The 24,744-nt window shown below is 25.1% G+C and overlaps 6 protein-coding genes across 8 annotated transcripts; 4 read left to right on the forward strand and 2 right to left on the reverse strand.

The window, feature by feature from the left end:
- The first annotated feature begins 644 nt into the window (after window positions 1–644).
- Window positions 645–3,755, forward strand: LOC122532082 (recQ-mediated genome instability protein 1-like). Its single transcript, XM_043660528.1, has 9 exons — window positions 645–1,042; window positions 1,231–1,374; window positions 1,441–1,644; window positions 1,793–1,950; window positions 2,104–2,470; window positions 2,574–2,840; window positions 2,960–3,235; window positions 3,320–3,412; window positions 3,516–3,755. Exons 1-9 carry the CDS (start codon window positions 929–931, stop codon window positions 3,681–3,683), a joined length of 1,791 nt encoding a protein of 596 aa, XP_043516463.1. The 5' UTR covers window positions 645–928; the 3' UTR covers window positions 3,684–3,755.
- Window positions 3,753–5,569, reverse strand: LOC122532089 (2-methoxy-6-polyprenyl-1,4-benzoquinol methylase, mitochondrial). The gene is made up of 5 exons (XM_043660552.1): window positions 5,147–5,569; window positions 4,490–4,902; window positions 4,228–4,316; window positions 4,029–4,152; window positions 3,753–3,948 (listed from the first exon to the last, which is right to left on the reverse strand). The coding sequence occupies exons 1-5, from the start codon at window positions 5,304–5,306 to the stop codon at window positions 3,859–3,861; spliced, it is 876 nt and encodes a 291-aa protein (XP_043516487.1). The 5' UTR covers window positions 5,307–5,569; the 3' UTR covers window positions 3,753–3,858.
- Window positions 5,570–6,766: 1,197 nt separating this feature from the next.
- Window positions 6,767–13,578, forward strand: LOC122532095. Its single transcript, XM_043660558.1, has 11 exons — window positions 6,767–6,913; window positions 7,109–7,321; window positions 7,408–7,616; window positions 7,686–7,843; window positions 7,965–8,124; window positions 9,294–9,391; window positions 9,964–10,230; window positions 10,361–10,642; window positions 10,721–10,957; window positions 11,142–11,565; window positions 11,637–13,578. Exons 1-11 carry the CDS (start codon window positions 6,874–6,876, stop codon window positions 11,778–11,780), a joined length of 2,232 nt encoding a protein of 743 aa, XP_043516493.1. The 5' UTR covers window positions 6,767–6,873; the 3' UTR covers window positions 11,781–13,578.
- Window positions 13,579–14,315: 737 nt separating this feature from the next.
- On the reverse strand, window positions 14,316–18,615 carry LOC122532092 (eukaryotic translation initiation factor 3 subunit J). Its single transcript, XM_043660555.1, has 6 exons — window positions 18,455–18,615; window positions 18,281–18,363; window positions 17,604–17,717; window positions 17,098–17,236; window positions 14,821–14,985; window positions 14,316–14,585 (listed from the first exon to the last, which is right to left on the reverse strand). Exons 1-6 carry the CDS (start codon window positions 18,468–18,470, stop codon window positions 14,392–14,394), a joined length of 711 nt encoding a protein of 236 aa, XP_043516490.1. The 5' UTR covers window positions 18,471–18,615; the 3' UTR covers window positions 14,316–14,391.
- Window positions 18,616–19,040: 425 nt separating this feature from the next.
- On the forward strand, window positions 19,041–21,657 carry LOC122532087. Of its 3 annotated transcripts, none has more exons than XM_043660549.1 (3): window positions 19,041–19,061; window positions 20,089–20,262; window positions 20,421–21,657. In XM_043660549.1, the coding sequence occupies exons 2-3, from the start codon at window positions 20,104–20,106 to the stop codon at window positions 21,435–21,437; spliced, it is 1,176 nt and encodes a 391-aa protein (XP_043516484.1). In that variant the 5' UTR covers window positions 19,041–19,061; window positions 20,089–20,103; the 3' UTR covers window positions 21,438–21,657. The 3 variants fall into 3 exon arrangements, with proteins under 3 accessions (XP_043516484.1, XP_043516480.1, XP_043516483.1); XM_043660545.1 differs by lacking the exon at window positions 19,041–19,061 and adding an exon at window positions 19,470–19,693; XM_043660548.1 differs by lacking the exon at window positions 19,041–19,061 and adding an exon at window positions 19,470–19,591.
- A 727-nt stretch (window positions 21,658–22,384) lies between these two features.
- On the forward strand, window positions 22,385–23,844 carry LOC122532091 (proteasome subunit alpha type-4). The gene is made up of 3 exons (XM_043660554.1): window positions 22,385–22,544; window positions 22,926–23,553; window positions 23,631–23,844. Exons 1-3 carry the CDS (start codon window positions 22,542–22,544, stop codon window positions 23,771–23,773), a joined length of 774 nt encoding a protein of 257 aa, XP_043516489.1. The 5' UTR covers window positions 22,385–22,541; the 3' UTR covers window positions 23,774–23,844.
- Window positions 23,845–24,744: the final 900 nt, after the last annotated feature.

The following is a 24,744-nucleotide window of genomic DNA, read 5'->3' on the forward strand; positions in this document are numbered from 1 at the left end:
ATATAACTAAAAGTAATTATTATAGTTATAATGGTTATAAATAATTATCACTATGATTTAAAAGATATATAATATATAACATACATATTATCTGAAACAATGTATCTTTGGGGAATTCTCATTACATGTTTTTTTTATTATTATTGCATTAATAAAGAAACAGTTAAAGACTAAGCAGTTACTGTGTTAATGAAAAATATTTTCACTGAAATGCATTATATTTGCACAAATTTAAATTGACATTAAAATTAATACTTTGTACAATATAAGTAATTAATAAATTTGAATTTATATGGTTCTTTAAATCATAAAGTAATTTATTATTGGTACATCTATAAAGTGATATTGAACAAGTAATATAATTTTTTTTATAAACAGAAATATTTTTTATTTTTTTATGAATCTTAAAAAAAAATTAATCATTATAAGATTTTTATAAATTGAGAAGATTGTCATAATTATTTCATATATATTATATAATATCATATATAAAACTATTAGACTAAAGATATATTAATAAATATATATTTTATTTATTAGATAAAAAATGCCATTTGACATACAAGTACATATATAAATAAATAAAATATTGTTTCCTCTTATATCACTTAAATAATTTGAATACTTTGACAGGAACTAACGCTTTTAAAACATAACCTCACATTTGACATGTGTCTCTATTTAAAGCTTGGTTTATTAAAATTATAAAATTTATATTACAAGAACAATAAAATTTCTTTTATTACTCATTGCTTAATTTCTATAGATATGTATTGTGTATATATTCAAACAACAAAGGAAATTGTTTACATAATGTGATAAAAGTGTCAAAATAAATGTTAAAAAAGAATCGGAATTAAAATATTCTATTGGTCATTCATCAAAGATTTAGATTGTATTATAATTTTATATAAATACAGTGTTAAATATGAATGAAAACATATTTAGACAAATAAAAAGCAAATTAAAATCAGAATTTTATTCAATGAATAATGAATGGTTGAGAGACTGTATAGAGTTTTATGTAGACCAGCATAAAAATGTAAATATTAATTTTAAATATATATATATATATATATTTGACTTCAAATATTTGTAAAACTCTGTAATGTATTTAAAGCATATTTTAAATTTTAAAGTACAATTATTAAAATCAAACTTGAATAAATATTAAATCGCCAAATTATAAGTTTTTATGATACATTTTATTAGAATTAATTCTATTTCCAGTCAAGCCCACAAGAAATTTTACAATTTGTAAAGGTACAGTGGCAACTTAGTGATTTACGTGAAATTAATAATGAGAATGGAAGTTTACCACACAATCTTTCAGAACAAAAATTTATTGTATTAAATGAGAACTACATTCTCCAGGTATACAACATATGTAGTATATTTATGTAGATAAAAAAATTATTTATTTTTATTATAATAATCTAGGTAGAACAAATGTATGATATTGCAATGTCAAAGTATAAACAATTAGAACAAATTAGAAATACTCATATCTCAGAAGTAGAATTATCTGAAGCAGAAAAAATGGAAAAATGGGAACCTCCTAAAAAAAGAATGATGCAATTACGATTAACAGATGGATTGCAAGATGTAATTGGAATTGAATATAGTTATATATCTCAACTAAATGTATGTTGATGTTAATTACATTTTTTCAATAATAAACATCTGATTGGGTTAAAATAACACTATTAGTTTTTTCTTTATTAAAAACATAAATTAAAAGATATTTTAAAAAGATGATAATGGTGTAAGGTACTGTAACATTCTTTTTAAGGATATGTTACTACCAGGATATAAAGTTATGATAATGGGTCCAGTGAAATGTCGCAAAGGTGTACTGTTATTAGAAGAAGGGAAATTAAAAGGAATTGGTGGTGAAGTAGATAGTTTATTAATACCCAATGCATTGGAAAATGTTTTAGCCAGAGCTCTGTGAGTTTTAATTACTATTAAAAATTCAAAAAAAGCAATAAAAAAACTAAAAGCAAGTTATGAAATAAACCAATTGGAATAAATTAAATATTAAATTATATTTTTGAAAAATCTTGATATTGATTTCTATACATGTATATTTATTATTTCCAGAAATCTTCCAGAAAATCCTGACCCCTATAATGATAATGACACTAAATCAAATGCCATTAAACATGAAGAACCACAAATAGATGATAGCTTTTTTGAAGAAGATTTTGAGATAAATTTTGAAGATGTTTCTAAAATTGAAGATTCCCATAAAAAAGACAATAAAAAATGTAACAAATATTCTGCTGAAACAGAAATTAAGACAAAAATTAACACTGAAATTAAAACAGATCAAGATCATAAAAATGAAAAAGTATTTATTGATGATGATTGTTTTCAAACAGAAATTGAAAACACTAACACTGAAATTAAAATAGTTAATTATGAAACTGAAAAAATCTTAGACGATGACGATTGTCTTTTAGAAATGGTTATTTCAATATTTTATTTTATTAAGAACTGAAATTATTACAAAATTAATTAATATAAAATTTAAATTTAATCAATGTTTTAACAAAAAAATTTTATTATAGATTGATGAAAGACAACTCATAGAAACACAAGTAGAACAGAAAAATATTACACCTTTTAGAACTTTGCCAAAAGAAGGAAATGATGATATTATTATAATAAATGACGAGGAAGTAACAGATGTAAAATATGATGTTTCTAGAAAAATTGAGAAAAAAAATTCTTCACATTTAAATTCTAAGTTGTTTACTATCAAATCAGATTCATCAGTTTCTCGTTCAAAATTAAAAGAAAAACCAAAATCTTTATTAACTGGCGAAAAAAGAAGTGTAATGGATTTTATTTTAATATTTCAGCATAATTTATATATTTTGTTAAGAAATACAAACTACAACTTTTTATTTTGCAAATTAACATTTTAGTTATATGATAATCTTTTCAATTTCAGGTTCCAAGTTCTCCTCCCGAAATAGTACCTTTGAAAAAGAGTAAAATAAATAGACGAATTACAGAATTTACAAAAGTAATAAATACTCCAGGAGAACCAAAAATTTGCGAATTTATACGCGATATAAATAATGAAACAGTCACCGAAACTATTTTTAGAACAATTCGAGGTCATGTTGAAGTTGTTGGAAAATTAACAAAAAAAGATTCATTGTGGATTTTGGAAGCTGTAGTAGCAGATGGTACCGGAATAATAGAAGTTTCTTTCTCAAATAAGGTGTTGAATTATAATTTATTTAAAATAAAGAATTTATTAGAAAATTCAATATGTTTTGAATAACTACAGTTTTTATGATTTTAGGTTCTAGAAAATTTAATAGGTTTTAGTGTCCAAGAATTCTCATTAAAAAAGAAGTTAAGAAAAAACCCAGAAATTGAGCATGAACTTAGAATGGTATTTTGAATTATTATTTGATATTTTTGAATATTTATATTATTTATATTTATTATATTTTCATTGCATTTTATATTTCATAAAAAATGTGTAAATATTTCAGAATTTTCGTAGTGCAGAACAAAAGGTAAAAACTTTGGATGCACTCCTGAAATTAGAATTAAATGCAAATAAAAAGCCAACAGTAATTGAAATCACTGATTTAACTCAAGAACAGAAAGAAGTAATTGATAAACAAATAAAAAATTTTTTATTTCGAAATAACATCTAAATTATGATTTATTTTTAGTAGTAGTATTTCAATAAATTGTTATATTTAATAAATGATTTATCTTACAAGTAATAAATGTAACAATATAATAATTTATTTTATCTATACTAAATTTTTTGATACAATAAAGAATATAAGAAATTTATTATTTAATACAATTAAATAACACTATTTATTACAATTTAAAACCTGAATGAATAGCTACTACTCCACAAGTTAAATTTTCATGTGTTACATTTCTGAAACCTGCTGCTTCAATCAGTTGCTAAAATAATATTTAAAAATTAAATATATATCTAACTTAAAAATGTAAATACCACATTATTATCACATTGTATTACTTACTTTAAATTCTTCTTGTTTTGGGAATTTTCTAATACTCTCAACAAGATATTGATAGGGTTGCCATTCTCCTGCTATGAGTGTACCCAACACAGGTATTATTTGAAATGAATATTGATCATAGAACCTAAACATTTTATTTTGTAATGTATAACTATCCAGTTCAAATAATCTTTACTTTATCTCAAGATTAACTAGTTACCATTTCAGAATATTATTATCTACATGACTGAATTCTAAACACATGAAACAACCACCTGGTGTAAGTACCCTATATGCTTCAGAAAGTACCTATAATATTATTTTTCCATCATAAAAAATAAGCTTTTATAGGAATTTAATTAATGCATTTATGCTTGAGATTTTCATTTTCAAATTTAGCACTAATACAAACTGCACTTGAAGAAGAATATATTTTTCAAATTCAATATTAATTTAATTAAAATTTTATAAGATTGATTTACCTTTTCAATATGTGTTACATTTCTTATTCCAAAAGCTATTGTATAAGCATCATATGAATCATCTTCAAAGGGAAGTTTTTCTGCATCACATTGCATCCATTCAATATCAAAATCATTTTGATCTACCCATCCTAATTTTTTTGCTCTTACTTTACCAACTTCTAACATATTCTCATTTATATCACAAACTGTCACAGAACTCTTTACACCTTGGTGATTAGGAATATTCTTTAAATAATTTAAATATCGAAATGTAATATCACCTGTGCCACCGGCTGAGTCTAATAATTTGCTACCATGAGTTGGTCCAAGCCTTTGAATGAATATATCTTTCCAAATACGATGAATTCCGAAACTCATAGCATCATTCATTTTATCATAAGAGTTCGCTACTTTCTCAAAAACTGTATATACTAAAAAATGATAAATTTTACATCATAAAAATAAGATTAAAAATGATATGAAATATTTTAAAATTTACATACACTGTTATTTCATTTATTAGTTATAAGACTATATTTTATGAAACTAAAATTATACAAACTTTATTATATTTTGAATCTTTGTATGTTTACATACAATATTGTTATATATAGTTGACTATAATATATAGCAAAGGAAAATGAAAAAATTGTCCAGATAAATTATAAAACATACCTTCTTTTACTTTATCATCTTCTTTGACGGTTTTATATCCGAAATGTGTTGTTTTCTCATTGTTATTAGGTGCAGTAGCATCTGAGAAACATTTCTCAAAAAAGACAGTAATCTTCTTATTTTTTGTTAAATTTAAAAAGAATCTTTGTTTTCTCATCATTTTGCAATATTTTAATACTAACAATATATGTACATGCCATTAATTAAGAAGTAAATTATTTTTCTTAAAATCTTTTAAGGTTATCTTCATTTATGTATTGTAATTGCATTGTGGAATGAATTTACTAAAATTTCCACATAATAAATTGTCATCAAATTGCACTTATAGAATAATAAAAATTGGTTTTATAGTTTTTTAATGTAATTTGTCTACTAAGAGAAATGATAAACGTTGCTTTTATCTTATCTTAGATTTTAATCTTAAAAGTAAGTTAAAAATAATAAATTTGTATAATATTTTTGAAGACATTCACTTGAATTCTTTTATTTACAATTCAAAGTAAAAATTAATATTTGAAAAAATATGTCTTAAATTTTTTTTTATCGTATAAATAAAAGTAAAAATTAATTTCCAAACATAATTTTTGATAAATAACACGTTGTATCATATTACATGTATATTATTGTTGTATCACGTGATTCTAAAATATAAATTTACTTTATTTATAAACTGTATTTTATTTTTAAATTGCCATTCGTGGCAATTGTTTTTTTATTTTAATTAAGCGTATGTATTTCGTTTTCAATAATTTACTATATCTCTATTTTCTTTACTTATCTCTATTATTTGAAATTAAAATTAATTTGTATGAAAAATTAAATTATAGTTACAAATGAATTAAGTAATTTTATTTTAAATCAGACTATTTGTTTACAATTAGTTTTTATATTGACTAGAAATGCGATAAATTTAAATAACACATTCCTAATTTCTAATCGATAGTTCATTTTACGTCGTTGGAGAACCTGCGTAGTACCTGTTGATTTTTTCTCGAAATCTTCCTGTAGAAAGTGTCAGGTATAGTGGCCAATTTCATATAGAACTATTATTAATCGAGCATTGCATTTCGTTCTTTTTTATTTTCATTTACATATAATTCGAGTCTTCCAATTCAATAATGTTAAATACTAATAACTTAATACATTCAGTTATATTCATATATCGACTTAACACTTGTTGATTTATAGATGCTATTTTTAAACAATTATCACAGAATATATTGCAGAATGATGACAAGACATAAATTTCATAACTTTTAGATAAGATCTAACATAAAAGAAACAATCAACTTCGTAGAAGAAAATTATTAATGTATCAAATGTTATTACGTTTATAAATGCTTATATGTATATAACATATTTATGTCAACAAATATTTATGTACACATTTTCAGATCTCTAAAATAAAAAGAAAGTTGAAAAAATTGTTACCATATGTTAATGAAATAAATTTAGTACATATATAATTTAAATATTGTATATATATATATATAGTATATAATTAAATGGAAAATTTAATGTGTATTTTATACAAATTTTAAATAAAAATTTTTTAATTTATAATAGTAAAATATGAGAAAAATTTTTAATTATTATAGAATATTACTAAAAGAAACGAGAAAGACAAAATGAGATAATAAAAATAATAAGATAATAACATAATAAAATCCATAATATATTATATAAGATCATATGAAAAAGGATACGGTTCATTTTTTAATTAAATTATGTCAACAAATTATCCATACGTATACCAAATATGTTTGGGTATGTTTGGGTATATTTATTTTAGAAACTTTTTTTCATGTTAAATTTAATTATTTATGTATAGTATCATATTTAATTAATTTTTTTATAATATAGTATCATATTTATAGTATCATATTTTTTAATTTTTTTTTGCTTTTGGCTTTTATAATGTTCCAAAACTTTAACTTACATAATTTGCATAATTATTTTCAGATATGGAACAAATTGGAGAATCACATACAAATCTTGTGGGTTTTAAACCACTCACTATTTTAATGGAAATCATTGGAGCAATACTAATAATTTTGGTTGTAATTTGGTGTGGTAAATATAGACATGGCTTTACTTGGAGTTCTAATCCAGCATTAGAATTCAATTGGCATCCTCTTTTAATGGTTATTGGATTCGTTTTTTTATATGCCAATGGTACAGCAATAATTTAACAATTTAAGAAAAGTTTTGAAAACACTGAATTATGTTTTTTATTCAATATTATCTTCAATTTTTTTTAGGTATGTTAATATATAGAACACAAAGAAATACTCGAAAACGAAGACTGAAACTGATCCATGCAGGCATAATGTTATTAACTATAGCATTAGTTGTAATTTCTCTTGTGGCTGTGTTTGACAGCCACAACTTGAATCCAGTACCAATTCCAAACATGTATAGTCTTCACAGTTGGATTGGGATCACTAGTGTAATTTTATTTTGCTGTCAGGTAACTCTTTATTCATTTTTCACTTATATATAATTGTTTAAAAATTAAATAACTATTTTAATATTTTAGTGGCTTGCTGGCTTTCTGTCTTTCCTGTTTCCGGGATTACAAGTTTCATTACGATCCGCTTACATGCCAATTCATGTGTACTTTGGAATTACAGGATTTGTTGGTGTAATTGCTTCTTGTCTCTTAGGGCTTAATGAAAAAGCAATTTTTGCTCTAGGGTAAGTAAATACCTTGATTATAATAATATTTTTTGTATTGTTATCAATATAATTCTGTATTAACACACATTTTATTCATTATAATAACTTATTGTTTAATTTATAATTATTATAATTTCAGAAATGATTATTCACAACTTGTTGGTGAAGCAGTGTTAATTAATGTAATTGGACTTCTCTTAATCCTTTTTGGTGGATTAGCAGTTTATTTGGTGACACGAGAACATTATAAACGTTTTCCTAAACCAGAAGATGAAGCATTAGTTGGTAGCAGAACTCAATAAATGATTATGGTATAAACTTATTTGATTTCCTAACATGTAAGCAAATAACATCAATTTTCAAGGTATTCCAATTCGTTTACATATCTTATTTCTATGATAGATTTTCATAATATTTAACTAAGAATAAAGGTGCTAGTTATCTTTTACTTTTTTATCTTTCTACATTGCTTACATGATTGGGTATCTTGTATTATCTTTATGTTTTTTATATAGTTTTTATTGATTATATATAATTTAGTTATATATAATTAAATTTTGTTCAATTATATATAATTAACAAGATTTGAACTTTATATATGTTACATAATAATATTCTTAAAAACTTAAGATTTTTCCATCTCTGTGCTTTTGTTACTAATGATCTGTGATTTAAGTTTCATTTAAAATAAGAAATGATGGATAGTAAGACTCAAATAGATTGAAATTCTAAGATGATTTTTTTTAATATTATATTTAATATTATATTTTATAAAATCTAATCTCAATTCTTTTATGTAAAATATGTTTACAATGTTTTTTAATGTTGAATATGTATAGAATGTAATATTTTTTAAAAATAATGAAAAAGCAATATTATTTTAATATATATATGTGAATATATGTATGTGAATGCGTATATATGTATAATATTGAACTTGTACTCATTATATAATAGCACACATTATGTTATTTGCCAAAAATATACTTATTCAAATATATATCTATATATGTATAAAGAATATATATCTTCCAAGCATATTTATGATTTTCACTTTCATTTTCCATCAAATTTATAACCAAATAAAACAAGAAAATAATTTAAGTTTTATCATTTGTGAAAAATGTCAGAGTCAATGTCAAAATATGGATATTTTTAATATAATGATAATTATATTAAATAATTGAGACTTGTACTTAGTAATTACAATTAATAATATTATTATTTAATTCCAATTTTAGTGACGAAGTAGTTAGAAATCAAGTGTAGTTAATTTAATTAATAAAAAAAGATAGAAAATTTTAAATATTCCCGCTTGTTGTCTATTCGAATAGATCTATTACGCGCAGTATGACCCTACTCTCCCAGAGATTTCTATACTTCTAGGTTTCATATCCATATGTATTCCAGTATATTATAACGCATTGGGCGTAGTAATAAAAGTGGCAAACCACCCTTAGAGGGCTAGCGTCCTCAAGCGTCAATCTCGACGAACATTGTGCGTTCAATGGTTAACCAAATTCCTGTGCCGCAGGCCAAATATGAATTGTTAACAGACGTTCGCCAGTGAGTTGCATTTTCTGTTATTCTTGATTTTCTAAGTTTTATAAATTGAGATATTTTATAATTGAGATTTTCATCCCAGTTGAAAGAAACGACTTCTTTATTAATTTTCTTGAAACTAAACATTTATAAGATATATTTACAATGTTATGGGAAATATAAACTTCGTTTATCAAATAATATAGTTATCTTTATCTTCATATTTAAATTGTATCACGTAATATTACATTTTTTCATAAGATTTACCTTTGTATTTTTCTTTCTGTATAATGAGCCATATATGTGAACATATAAGTGTATGTCAAATGTTACAGGTGTGGTTATTGATTATTCTATATTTACTATGATACAAGAAACCTTCATGGGTTATATTGCATATAAGTGCACATAAAATAAATTGCAAGTTTATGTTTTACATAAAGCTTCAAGTATATAGAACTAAGAAATATATTTTTTTATATTAAATTATTAATTATATTTATTGCATACATTTGTTTGCTTTGCACTATATGAAACATAGACTTATCAGTGATTCAGATTTAGAAATTAATATAAATTTTCATATCTTGTTTTAGACCACGTTGGAGAACACAAATTGTTTGCTTGGTATTAGTATCTTTGGTACTTGGAGCTCTTTTCGTGACACGTGCGTGGTTAGGGATTATTATCCTTCGCTCTCCAAGAGCGAAAACATTTGATACAGAAACATCAGCGGACAATGCCAAGATTGCTACGTGGTTACGTCGGGCTCGGATGTACGCCGAGTCGACGAAGGAGAACCAGAATGCGGACAGGAACAACAGCATCAGTTCGCCACAACACTACTACACCAATTCCTCAGGGTATTTAAATATAAATAGTTTGTTGTTTAAAGGATACATGTTTCAAGAAAATGCTTATAAATATTATTGTTAAGAATTTCAGATATGAAAAGAATTTCATGTTATTTAAAATAAAATCTTTTTTCCATAGGCAGATCATTGTCTGTTATTACACCATATCGAGCGACCTGAACACGTTCTGGGAGCTCAGTCCGTCGCACATTGACCCTTATCTTTGTACGCATATTATCGTGGGTTTTGCGGGCGTGGTGAATTGCAGCCTTGATTTGGGCAGCAATTCATTGATCTACAAAGAAGTCATTGCTTTGAAGAAGCTACAACCTCAATTAAGGGTCATGATTAGTGCTGGCGGTAGTAATGAGCTCCATTTAGGTTTTTCAGAAATGGTAAAAAATCATGCAAATAGGAAAAGGTAATTTCCATTATTTTTTATTTTAATTGTTCGCGTATAAGATGCATTGAAAACACCATATTCTTTTTTTTTATATAGATTTATAAAGTCTGTTTTAAATGTGACAAAGACATTTGGGTTTGATGGATTAGACTTAGATTGGGAATTCCCTGCATGGCTCGGAGCCGATGAACGTGAAAAGATTCGTTTCGTACAATTATTAGAGGAATTGCGAAGAGAATTTTACCGCGCCAAAGAAATGTTGATTTTATCTGTTGCGGTAGCTGCTCCCCAAGCTATTGTTGATCAAAGTTATATAGTCGCAGAAATGGCAAAGTAAGCAAATGCTACATGTTATTTTTGCAATATAAGTAATATTGAATAATCGCAAATAATGATTAGCAATTGGAGCTATTAAGACTATTTATAAAAAAATATTCTTTTAAATGAAATAAAATTATTTTTTTTCACTTTGTAAATATTTATACAAAATTTATCAAAATTTTCTTTTATTACGTAGGTATGTAGATTTTGTGAACTTGATGTCATATGACTATCATTTTTATGTGTGGTACTATCCAATTACTGGACTGAATGCACCGCTTTTCTCACGCGCTGCTGAATCTGGCTATCTTTCTACCTTAAATGTTAATTTCTCAGTTCATTATTGGCTTTCAAAAGGGATGCCAAGAGAAAAATTAATTGTGGGTATTCCTACCTACGGTCATACCTATAGCCTGGACAATCCGTTGAATCATGATTTACTCGCACCAGCAAATGGCTTTGGACAATTGGGAAATGTAGGTTTTGTTTCGTATCCCATAATTTGTGAGTTCCTTCAAAATGGTGCAAAAAGCGTTTTTGAACGAGAAAGTAAAGTTCCCTATGCTTACAAAGATAGAGAATGGATCTCTTACGACGATATTACAAGCGTTTACTATAAGGTATTACATACACTATTTTTACTTTTACTTTCCAAACTTAGAGACAACAAAATATTTTAATTATGTTTTAGGCTGAATGGATTCGTGCAAACAATTTTGGAGGTGCAATGATATTGTCTTTAAATGTTGACGATTGGAATAATACATGTAAATTCAATGAAAGTTTTCCTTTAACTCGTACTATTAGCAAGATCCTCAGGTATCAAGAAGATTAATGCATTTTCATTTGTCTTTTTTTATAATGATTCACATTCCAAACAAGAAAAGTTGCATTCCTTGAATAATATTTGATTAATTACTATTTGTAATTACTTTTTTTAAACTTCTTACAGTATTAAAAAATATTGTTTATTCTTTAAAAAATGTTCATGCCATAAAGTACAATTATAATTTTAAATTAAAGCTATTAAATCAAATATTATTAATCATATATTTAATTATTTATTTCTGTCATATTTTATTTCTTATTATTAAAATATAATTTATAAACATATAGGAAAAAATTAAAGATAAATAATAGAAAATTTATTAGCGAGAGTAATAGTTACGTCTAAATCAAATCTCCTTAGAAATTTTTGATGGTCACGTATAACAGATTGCGCTTTTGTTATGAAATTCTAAAGTACATAAATGTAGATATAAATATGGATATTATTAGAAGAAATTATCCTCACTTACTCTTTTTTCCAAACAATGCTTTAATATCCGATAACTAACTACTGGATATCTGGATAGCTTTGCCACTTGCGGTCTTATTAACTATACGCAGATTAAATTGAGTCCTTACCATAAATCGTTCATAAATAAAGTAAAAATGGCATCGAGCTAATTGCTTTCAACGATCCTCGCTATCAATATATCGTCACATACATATTGTATTCATATGGATACAAGAAATATTAAGAAAAAATATTTCCTCTTATACAAATTGTTACCAAATATTATTAATTATAGTTAACAATAATTATTATATTTATTTATTTCCATTGTTGTTCCATTTTATTTCACTTCTTTTGATTGAAATATATTTTAATTTAAAATATAAACTTGTTTTCTATTTTGCATATACAGATATATTAATCTAAAAAGTCGTCTTAAAAAAGAGAATTAAAGAAATTAAAATAATATAAAAAATTAAATGTTAAATATTATTTTAAAAATTGTAAAGCATTATGAGCTAATAATTTTGGAGGGATTTAATATTAATTTATAATATAGTACTTAATAATAAGTACTACAATAAGCAAAAATACGAAATTTTTAAAATTAATATTTTAAATATTTGTCAAAACTTTTAAAAAATAATGTTATTGCGCGAAATGTTATATTTATATTAATGCAACGTATTTTTAATTTCAACAAAAGTAAAGAAATAATTTGAACTATATTATTTATTTTAAAAATATAGAAACGATTTTTCTTACTTTTTTTCGAATTAATCAAACTAGAAAAATGTGCCATAGTACCGTAAATTTAAAGAAATAGTTTTATGTTAAATTTAAAAATATTTATTGTATATATATATATATTGTCAGATTGTGATGAAGTTGTCTATTAGAATGAAAATAACAACTACCATGTTATTTATTTAATATTAATAATAAAAAGTATATTGTTAAAAATTATTGCAATAAAACTAAGAAAAATAAGTTGTGGCGTAATGAAAATTAGTTATTGCTATAACCAAAACCTAGCAGATCTAACGGAGCAAAGAAAAGAATGCAGCTTGTACTCGTAAAAAAAATAGAACAAGTTTATTAACAATTAAAATTTATTACGAAGAGAATAAAACAAAAAACAATATACTTAGTTTATCGTAAAATAAACGGTATTCTCTTAGTTTTACTGCGGTAAATGTAAAGAGTTCTATGAGATAGTTGTAAGCGTCAAGATTTCGTCCATGTTCGAGCAAAATTTTCGATTAATAAATATATATGTAACTTTTTCATTTCACTATGCATATCTTCTATCTATGTAATAAAAAGCTTAATAAAAAGTACTAACTCAATTTAACTTTAATTTTCCTCATATTTTGCGACGAAGATTTTCATAAATTCTTTTCAAATAAAGTATGTTTCTTTTTATAAAGTGTCATTTAAACAATATCATATATAATGAAAATAATAGCCATAAAACTATACATGCATATTTGTTAATATAAAACTATAAGAAACTGTGTATATATACATACATATACATATATAGTTTCTTGTATGGGAAGATTATTGAGACATGCGCATAAAATTCATTTTGAAGATCTTCATGCCCATGATCAACAAGTTATATTTTTCACCAACTCATTCACTTCTTGCGCAACGCTGCTATGAACATTGTTACTGCTGTTTTCATACTATTCGCTATCCGAATCTTCATTATTAGTATATATATTTATAAAATTATCAATTTCTTGATATTACTAATAACTTAAATTAATTAGGGAAAATATTAATATAGTTTTTACCAATTATATTTAAAACACATTAACACTCTGTGTTAAACTTGCTTTACATCTGTCAGATGTACTATATTTTTAGTGTTTTATATATATAATATATATTTTACACACAAAATATACGCACGCGCATCAGCACACACGTAAACAAAATATATAATATATATTATATATATAAAATATGAATATTTAAGAAATGAAGTATTTAAGATTGTAACCATTCTCGAACTGATATTTAAAAATTAAAAGACTGAAAATACGAATAGAGAGAATAAAGGATATAAAATTTGCAAAAATGTTAATAACCATCTGCGTGTATTTAGGCGACTAGAAAAGGAATTAGGGAATAATAAGAATATGGAGTGAAAAGGTCGCTACATAAAATCGTCGTAGTCATCATAAACATAGTCGCCGTATTCGCTTAAAAGAGTGTTGTCACCCTCAATTTTCAGTTTCGCTTTCCCCTTGCCTTTGTTCTTTTTCGCCTTCTCTCCTTTCTCGATTCTTTGTTTTTCGATCAACAAATTATCGATCAATGTTTTGACTTTTTTCAAATGTGACGAGGATACTGTAAACAAAATTAATATAATTCCATATCTATTATTAATATTCAAAATATATAAAAATAAATACGTGAGAAAATGTATTATTAAAGTATATTAATTTATTTAATATGAGCTTGCAATAAAGAAGAAATAAATTTATACTACTGTAATAAAATTTTTTAAAAATTATTTTTTTTTTGAAAAACTTTTAAAATATTATTACTATGCGTACATAGTCTTTTAATATAATGTACTTACGATTAAGAGCAACAGATTTAATAAGTTCTTCTCCAAATGGAGGAAATTCTGCATGTTTAGCAACCTGATTTAATTTCTGTGTAAGTACACTTCCATACTGCTCGAATTCTTCTTTTGTGTTAGGTACTGTCGTATCCAGGCTCAATGCAAGTTCTTCGGTTACACCTAAGAAAGAAATATTAAATCATAATTTCTAGTCATCTAATCACAAAATAATTATTTCTATAAAATTTCTTATTATAAAAATGGTCAAATAATGCATGTATTACATACATGTTAATTATGTATAAACATATATTTATCTACGTCTTACAAATTGGATTTATAATAATCTTCGTTTGCTCAATATGTAAAATTATATGTATGACATTTTGAAATATATTTCCTAAATAAAATATTATTTATAATTTTAATTGCACAAGACTTTACTTTAATAGGCAAGTAATTTTGTTTTATATTTGTATAATATATAATATTTTGTTGTTAAAATTAAATATTTATCAGGAACGGTACAGGAGATCAATGTTGATAAATAAGACACGTCTGCATAATTTTTTTATGAAATAGAAATGTTTATTTTTTATACAATAACAATTTTGTATATTCCTGAAAAATTATACTAACTCATTGAGATACATGATTTACATCTCTGGTACAGTTCCTGACATTAACTTAATTTTTTTACTTGAATTAAATTTAAAAATGTTAGAATGTCCAATAATTAACACTTCACTATTGTAATTGCAATAGTAAATATAGTATTCAAGAGTTTAAATATAAATCTATTTAGTTTTTATAGCAATAACATGAAAACAGAATACTTTGAATATATAAAAGTTATTCAGAATTTTTTCATGACTATTTTACTCTAATTCTAATTTATATAAAAAATATTTCATATTATTCTTTTAAAAAAATGTCCAACCAAAAACTGTTATTAATTTTATGTTATGTCACTTCATATACAGTTATTTTACTAAATGGAATGTATTTAAAAATTACATAATAATCATTTTAATTTTCACATCAATAACGTTTAATACTGGCAAACATACTATATATTAGTTTATGAAAGATAAAGCTTTAAAATATAATTAAGCCATTAAAAATTTGCATTAAGCCATGAATGTGGAATCAACTCTTTGCGATCCAATTATCAAATCTTGAATAAATACAATCTTTGGAATGATTTCAATTGATTTTTTTTTAAACTAAACTAAAATAAAATACATCTCAAAAATATAAAATTCATGTCAAGAAATAATTGAGCATCTTAATTTAAAAACTTAAATTTAAGATTTTAAGATCTAAATGTAAGAGTTTTTTAAACTTTTACATTAGTTAACTCAACTGTTTATCATTTGAACTTAATATCATTTGAAAACTGGAGATTCAAAGATAAAGAAAGACATATTGAAAATATGTTTCAAACGTTGAAGCCAAACTTAAAATTAAACAAGATTATAAAACAAATAACAATGTTGATAAATATATACTTCAATATTTATGCTAATAAGCTACTGTACTTTCTATTTTATAATTTAGATCTGTTTTATGTCAATTTTATGTAAAATTACAAAATAATTTACACCTTTGCAGTAGCAAAATCAAAAATTTTAAAAATACAATCATACATATATTCTAATTGTTTGAAAATAAGATATTTTAACCCTTTCCGATCGAAGTCTGGATATCTCCAAATATAGAGAGTTTTCAACTGTTATCGCTCGGACGGCTCTGTTTTCACATCTATCCTTGCACTCTTGAGACATTTATACGTGAATAATATACAGTGAAGTTACTTTTGAAATATAAACAACGAATAAAGTTCTTAAATAGAAAAAATCCTTACTTCTTTTTGGATCAATCAGTCGAAAATTTCTTTAGTTAGAAGCAACAGTCACTGAAAAGATTCTCGTGGAAGTAGGTCGATTTCGCTATAATTTCATATATTTCATTGTCCTTTAGTTAATTTTGTGTAATTTCAATCATCTTATTATTACATTCCGCTACACTGAGTAAGCTACGACTAACAAGCTACATCTACCTCTGAGCGTTTTGACCGGAAAGGGTATAATTTTTTTAATACTTTTAAAAAAGATAACATTTTTATATCAAATATTGGCAAAATGACCACATAATTTCATTATTTAAAATATGTATTATTAAATAAAAAAGAGGAGTGCAAAGAGTTAATAAGTAAAACTTTTTAGTGAAGTCATTTCTTCTCAGTTTTGTGCGGCTTGCGGTGAGAAAAATCAACAAGGTTGGACAAACCGAAAGTCTCCATGGCAAGGCGTAAGTCAGCTTCTTCTTGGAGCCTTTGACGTCTTAATTGTTCTGCTCTCCTCTCTTCTGGTGTTAATGCCTCCTCTTTCTCTTTAGCTTTCCTTTCTGCCTCTGCTCTTGCTTTTTTCTATAATTAAAAAGATTTAAAATATTTTTGAAAAATAAACACTTGAAATGTGTGAATACATACAGTAATAAGAAAATAACATAAGTGAATATACACAAGAACAATACAAGTTAGTAATGAAAGAGAATTAAATTCCAAAATTATAAAGTTTCAATTATATACAGGTGCTAAAACTGAGAAAAAGGAGTTCATGAAGAAGTACAGAATAAATGAAATTTTGTTTTCTCTAATTTGTGAAATGTTTTATAATTATAGTTATCTCACATAAAATAATTGATAAGATTAAAATTTTAAATTTCTAATTAAATTTTTAAATCACTAATTAAACAATTTAATTAAATGAGAAAATTTAAAAATTTAATTATACCTCACGTTCTTCAATTCTTTCTGCCAAAGCTTTTCTTGGCTTTGGTTTAGCCTTAGGCACTTCTGCAGGTTTCTCTACATCTTTCTTCTCCTCCTCGACATCTTCCCAACTATCCTGTTGATTGATTCTTTTTAAAATCATTGTACAAGTATTTAATTTTTTAATATATGTTAAACCTATATTAAGTTCGTATCACTTTTATATCAAGTTTGTATCACCAATTTATAATTTATATGAATCCATGAATACTTGAATACATTCCGATAATTTCTGTTAGTTATCAAATTGACGAATTCAATTTTGTTAAGACGTAAATAAAGATATTCGAATATTATACAACTATATACATGATACTGCCTTAAAATTTTCGACAAATTAAGAATTAACTCATCTCCATATAGAATTAAATTTAACAATGTATATAACACGTTTAGCTAACAATCGCACATTTCTAATCACTTTAAACATCGATTTAAATACATCCCCGTCATTTTGACTTTTACCTAATTCAAATTTGAGACAAATCTGCTGAGAGGATAACCAATTGTCGCGCATTTAAGTTATATTGACTGGATCTATAGAAAGGTTAACCATAACTTATAGCCTATTTTCTGAACGGGAGATTTTGAAAAATCAGTATGCTTAATATTAAAATAGGAAAGTTAGTAACGTAGAACCTTGACGTCTTCGTCTTCGTCTTCGCCCTCCCACTTGTTGGATCTGATAGCGAGGTCGAATTTCGCCTCAGCGTTTTCGACATCTGCGAAGTTGAAGGTTAAAATGGTTACACCGTTTTGACCGAACATACAATTGCGTGACAATTCAATGCTTGAGGATCGATTTATACGTACCCCACTCGTCGTCCATGATGTGAATCTTGGATTATTTGCGCACGATTTCGTTTGTAAATGAAACAAAACCTCCTCGAACTAACGTGGTCGAACAGATCACGACTGGAATCAAGCGAGCCATACTGCGCGAGGAAAGCGTGTGCCTTTCTTGCGAGATAGTGGTGGTAGAGCTTAAATCACATACATTACAGATTCGACACTCTGTATTGAAAAAGAACGTCGTACGGCCATTATCATTTCAACAATTCCCGCAACGAGAATTAACAATTCGTAAAATTTGTTGTACTTGTGTTCGTTCATTTCTCAATTTATTTAAAGATTAAAAACCTCCCCAATTCGCAAAACTAACTAACTGTTTCATTATCGATGACTGTACAGCTTTAATATTCTGTTATAATAGAACTTTCCTTTGAACTGGACTTAGTGTAGGATGTTCGAGATTTAATTAGAAACTGATGGTTACAATTGATAATTAAAATAAAATAAGTTATTTGTGTATATCGTGCGATTCGGTATTTGACTGAAATTAAACAAAGTTTAATAAAAAAAAAAGTGTTTTATCTTTTTATCTATACGAACAATTTATGAAGTTTTCTCATAATCTTTGGTAAGATATTCTTGTATAAACTTGTATCACTTTGGACAATTTCGTTTCTGTTAAAAATTACATATATATAACAACAATCGAATTATTACATATAATTTTGACTAAGCATTTAGATATAAATAATATGTGATATATATACAAATATCTATTTCCCTCCATATATATACACACATATTATGGCGCCAATTATAAAATTACCTAGTATTACTAATTACTAAAACTACACTTGTAATACAATTATTGTAAATGTAATTTTGAGTAATTTTACAAGTGATGCCACACTTTCATACATGTATAACTTTTGAATCAGTGGGTTACTCACTTTGTATGTTTGAATTCAATTCGGTGAAAGCCATTGGGCGATGATAAAAGAAAAAAAAAGGGCAGGTCCAATTTGACCTTGACGAGTTATAAATCGTGAATACTATTGGTTAAATAACTATAAACAATTTGTGGCAATCACAAAATACTGGAACGCCTACACTCTGTGTAGTAAACTTTAAAATATACTAAAAATTGCTTGAAATAAGGTATAATTATGTGATATAAGATGTCCTTAAACAAAGAGAGCAGTCCCCATCAGTTATCTTTCTGATAAACCCAATACAAAATAATCACAAAACTGCGTAAAGGTAAACAATGAAGAAATAGTACTTCGTTTTCTCTCTGTTATCGTTTCCGTTAGCTATTATCGTCGTATTTGAAATTAATTCTCTTTCCTATAAATAAGTATTTTCATAATAATGTAATAATAATAATACAGTCAATTTTATTATAATAATAATATAGTAATATAATAATAATGATAATGATGATATAATAAATTTTATAATATAATAATAAGTGTTATATTTTTTTTTATAAATTTTTAACTTTTGCCTAGTTTAATAACAAAAAGAAAAAAAGAATTTTCATCTAATTCAGTATTTGTAGATTAACTTTTTAGACTAACATAACTTAGCTTATATTAATATGTAAATATATATGTAAATTTTGTGTTCATAATTTTTATTTTTATTTTTTTTAGAGAAACATCAATAATATGGATGACTATCTTACTTGCCCATATGACAAAACACATCGTATTAGAAAGTCCAGATTCCAACTTCATTTAATGAAATGTGCCAGAAATTATCCTAAAAATGCCAAAAGTATTTGTATCTTTGATTCATCACATAGGGTTAATCCAGAACAATTTGAGGTGAATTAAAAAGCATTTTTACATAATTTTTTATATACTTCTTAAATATTTTCTTTATGTTATTATTAATATTTTAGCTGTATTACTCTATAAATAAATTTAAGGTTTAATAAGTAAAGTAAGCTTTCAGTTTTCAATTTTGGTGTTTATTTGTAAAGGATCATGTGGCAGAATGTCCATCAAGTGGGCACATAAGAAGTCAATATATCTCATTTGACTCAGAGGAAAACGTTAGAACAGTTTTAACAGAAGAAGATACATATAAGTCTGAAAGCATTATACAGACTGAAGAAGAGTGCACCAGTAGTGGTGAAACATTTAGATATGATCCAATGGCTGCAACAGAAGACAGAGATATACTGAGAATTCCAATTGGATTGACGAAATCGCAGAAGAAACAATTCAGACAATATGAAAGAGCTAGACTGGAAGCTCTTAGAAAGAACAAGGAAACCAATGATGCATTGCAAGAAAATATTGCAAGAAAGAAAATAGACCCTGAAGAGCCATTGCAAGCACCTAAACAACCTTCTAAAGCAATATTATGTGACAAAGAGTTTAATGGCCTGGTATCTAAGTTAGATAAAATCAATATGAAGGACAACAGTAATTCATCAAAACAAGAAAATATTCTCGTTATAAACAATAGTTATAAAGTAGCAGAGTTTGAAGGAAATTCTTTGAGAAATAATACTTTTGACACAAATAATATTTCGAAAAATAGTTTTAATAAAAATGACGAAAAGAATATTTCCAATGAAGAAGACAATGCTGCTATGTTAACTAAAGACATTTTTGAAGTCAAACAAAACATTTTAGATACAAAGAATGATTTTAAAATGAATGCGTATGTTTCTCAAGGAAGTACTTCTAAAGCACAAAACAATAATATTCAAGAAAATAATTTTCAACCAAATTTAAATAAGGGAAATAGTTCTAAATCTCAGAATGTTATTGGGTCAAATCCAAAAATGGCAACAAAATTCTATGGAGAAGCAAAAGGATTAAATCTAAGAATGACACCAAAATTTTATGGGGAAGCAAAAAAAATTACTACTGGAAGAGGATTCACTAGAGTTTATCAATATTTGAATTCCAGTATGAAGGAAGAAGAATTGGAGAAACCTAAAAATACAAAAAATCTAAGTTCTCTCTATGGTTATGAACAGGAGTAGAAAATAAACATTGTGATTTCTTTCTTTATAACGTATACATATTATTTATTATATATATACGTTTCTTTTTATAATATATACAAGTTTCAGTTTATTTCAGTTTCAGTTTATTCATAGAATTTTGTAATGTAATTTTTGTTTCTTTTTAAATATCGAAATATATGACTATATATTTAATCATCTAACATGATTAATATATGTGAGAATTATCATATTAAATATCTTGTTTCTTCATTATTATATTCCTTTTAATTAATAAATAATAAATATAATAACAGTTATAAATAAAATAAGACATGAATGTTAATTAAAAAAATTTGATTTGGATTGAAGATTTTTTCGCATTGCTATAATCGAAAACAAATAATTAAAAAATTTTAAAAAGTCGATCGAATCGTAACGATTTTGGAAAAAAAAATAGGATATGATTTGTCGACAAGTTTCTTCTTTTCAGAAATTGCATTAGGACATTTTTTAACTATTTTATTACGACATAATGAAAAAAGCAACTACAAGCTATAATAAACATTAGATTTGGATTAGTATTAATTAGATACTTTGGTACATATACTGAAATGATATATATATATATTCACACAGGAATATTTTGGATCGTTAAAGTCGAAAGTAGGAATTATTTTTCAAGAAAACGAAGTTTCCGATATCATATGTATGTTTCGTGTTAACGTTTACATTAATATCGGTTATCGATTTAGAATAGAAAAATGCAATATTTATAATGAGGTACTTATAAATATTATATTTATTATATATATTAAAATTTATTATTATATATATATATATATGTATATAATTTAATTAATTTTATTTATTATTATTTATTATTATTCATTTTATTTATTCTACAAACATTTAACCCAGAAAATAAAACATTTATTTGTGTGTTCCTATATAATTTTATTGTAGAACATACCTGTGCATTAAATTGACACAAAATCTTGTCAACTTTCGGAACAAACTCACCTAGTGTGTTCTGAAGTTCTTCAAAAAGCCGACTTATACAAATCAGTTGTGATTGCTAGTGTCAATTTTTCAATTTCACTCGTCATAATATTATAACTGTCGTAATAAAAACTTTATATAATGGTAAATATAAAGAAGTATTAATTTAATATTATTTTGCAATTAATCTTTCAGCTATCTTTGACTAAAACTGAGAGGTTACATAAATTGCATTGTCATTCACTAACAGAATTTTTTAAACAATAAAATGTTTAAATATTTACTAATATTCTGTTTGGAAATTTATTGCTTACTATTGTTTATATAAGAAGCTAGTGCCATTTATTTTAGCTTTTACCATTTATTTTACAATCTTGTTATTAAATTGAGTTTTTGTAATTAGTATTTTACATGGAAAGTATATTTTTATATTGAAATAAAGTTCAATAAGACTTATCTTATATAATATGTAAAATTTGTTAAAAGTTTAAATGAAATATATGTTATTCTTTTTTATGCCAACAGGCTCGTAGATATGATACGCGCACCACGATTTTTTCTCCTGAAGGTCGTCTATATCAAGTGGAATATGCAATGGAAGCTATAAGCCATGCAGGTACTTGTCTTGGCATTTTAGCAACTGATGGTATTTTACTTGTAGCAGAAAGACGGAATATAAATAAGCTACTGGATGAAGTGTATTATTCTGAAAAGATCTACAAACTCAATGATGATATTGTGTGTTCTGTTGCTGGCATTACTTCTGATGCTAATGTATTAACAAATGAACTACGTTTAATTGCACAACGTTATTTGTTACAATATGGAGAACCTATTCCTTGCGAACAACTTGTTTCTTGGCTTTGCGATGTAAAACAAGCATACACACAGTATGGTGGAAAAAGGCCTTTTGGTGTTTCCATTTTATATATGGGATGGGATAAACATTATGGTTACCAATTATATCAGTCAGATCCAAGTGGAAATTACGGTGGTTGGAAAGCAACTTGTATTGGACATAATTCTGCCGCTGCAGTATCATCATTGAAGCAGGAATATGATAACAACAATATTACATTAGAGGAAGCAAAAGCACTGGCTATAAAAGTGCTATCTAAGACATTAGATCTTAATAAATTGTCAGGAGACAAAGGTAATATAATTTAAATATAATTTTATAAATGTGAAATTTTCTAGTTTTTTAACTATTTTTATTATATCCTATTTCAGTGGAAATGGTTACTTTAACAAGAGAAAATAATAAAACTATTACAAGAATTCTTCCCATGAGTGAAGTTGATGCTTTAATTGCAGAACATGATCGTCTAGAAGCACTTGCTGAACAAGCTAAGAAAGAGAAACAGAAATTATAAAAACAATTACATTGTATAGCTTGCATTTTTTCACATATTTTCTTGTTTAATAATAGTGTTCTGAAATTCTATGAATTTTTTTTTATACAATTTCCAACCCATATATTAAGTATAATGTCAATGTCCTTTTATACCATTGAAAAGAAAGTAAAGAACAGAAAAAAGAAAATGCTGAATAATAATGTAAGAATAAATAGATTTTCTATATGTAGTATTGTAGTATTAATTCATCAGTTTGATATATTTTTTTTTAAATCAGTAGATTAACTGAGTTATATTTTAACTAACTTATAAAAGCGTATGTATTCTTTTATTTATATTTCTTTTATTAATATTTCTTATTTTTCAAACTTTGAAATATTTCATTTACATGATATTAACAAATAAAGGCATTAGTTTTAAAATATTAAATATACAATTTAATAATATATACTGAGTATTGTGTAGCTGACTTGAAATCCTTTTGATACACAAATTTATGTTTGGATATAAAAAATGAAACATCTTTATTAAAATATTTGATTATTAATAACACACATTACTTGACCAAAGCTTTTTTACTAAGTTTCTATTTTATCCTCAATTTAAATTATTCAATTATTTGTCTAAAAAAATTTTAAACAATTTATAATATAAAACAACTTTATTAACTATCAAAATAGTAATATCAAGAATCTATAAGAAGGAACAAATGTATAATTATAAAACAGAAAAGCAGGTCAAAATATGTGATAGTTGCAATCTTTAAGCGACTTTTTCAACTTTATAAAGTAACAACAAAATATTTATGAAAAATAAATATATTTTTTTATAATAAATATGAAAAACAATGAAAATTTCATATAGCAATTAAAGACTTCTGTCATGCTTTAAGAGTTCAAAGAAATTTGCATTGTAAAAAATTAATAGATGTGTTTAAACATTGTACATGGTATTTGTTATCTAAAATAAGATGAAAAAGTTAAAAAAAA

This window comes from Frieseomelitta varia, unplaced genomic scaffold (assembly GCF_011392965.1).
Source record: "Frieseomelitta varia isolate USP_RPSP 00005682 unplaced genomic scaffold, Fvar_1.2 scaffold_433, whole genome shotgun sequence".
NCBI classification, from domain to species: Eukaryota; Metazoa; Arthropoda; class Insecta; order Hymenoptera; family Apidae; genus Frieseomelitta; species Frieseomelitta varia.

Excerpts from the sequence above, each read along its gene's own strand:
- LOC122532082 (XM_043660528.1), top strand. The coding sequence starts at position 929 with ATGAATGAAAACATATTTAGACAAATAAAAAGCAAATTAAAATCAGAA. Across the intron at positions 1,043-1,230 it reads ATGTAGACCAGCATAAAAAT|TCAAGCCCACAAGAAATTTT; the intron begins GTAAATATTAAT and ends TTCTATTTCCAG. Across the intron at positions 2,841-2,959 it reads TAACTGGCGAAAAAAGAAGT|GTTCCAAGTTCTCCTCCCGA; the intron begins GTAATGGATTTT and ends TTTCAATTTCAG.
- LOC122532089 (XM_043660552.1), bottom strand. The coding sequence starts at position 5,306 with ATGATGAGAAAACAAAGATTCTTTTTAAATTTAACAAAAAATAAGAAG. Across the intron at positions 4,903-5,146 it reads AGATGATAAAGTAAAAGAAG|TATATACAGTTTTTGAGAAA; the intron begins GTATGTTTTATA and ends ATCATTTTTTAG. Across the intron at positions 3,949-4,028 it reads CAAAACAAGAAGAATTTAAA|CAACTGATTGAAGCAGCAGG; the intron begins GTAAGTAATACA and ends ATATTATTTTAG.
- LOC122532095 (XM_043660558.1), top strand. The coding sequence starts at position 6,874 with ATGTCAACAAATTATCCATACGTATACCAAATATGTTTGG. Across the intron at positions 10,958-11,141 it reads ATAGTCGCAGAAATGGCAAA|GTATGTAGATTTTGTGAACT; the intron begins GTAAGCAAATGC and ends TTTATTACGTAG. Across the intron at positions 11,566-11,636 it reads TTACAAGCGTTTACTATAAG|GCTGAATGGATTCGTGCAAA; the intron begins GTATTACATACA and ends ATTATGTTTTAG.
- LOC122532092 (XM_043660555.1), bottom strand. Across the intron at positions 17,718-18,280 it reads ACGAAGACGAAGACGTCAAG|GATAGTTGGGAAGATGTCGA; the intron begins GTTCTACGTTAC and ends ATCAATCAACAG. Across the intron at positions 14,586-14,820 it reads TAAATCTGTTGCTCTTAATC|TATCCTCGTCACATTTGAAA; the intron begins GTAAGTACATTA and ends TTTTGTTTACAG.
- LOC122532087 (XM_043660549.1), top strand. The coding sequence starts at position 20,104 with ATGGATGACTATCTTACTTGCCCATATGACAAAACACATCGTATTAGA. Across the intron at positions 20,263-20,420 it reads TTAATCCAGAACAATTTGAG|GATCATGTGGCAGAATGTCC; the intron begins GTGAATTAAAAA and ends TTATTTGTAAAG.
- LOC122532091 (XM_043660554.1), top strand. Across the intron at positions 23,554-23,630 it reads TAAATTGTCAGGAGACAAAG|TGGAAATGGTTACTTTAACA; the intron begins GTAATATAATTT and ends ATCCTATTTCAG.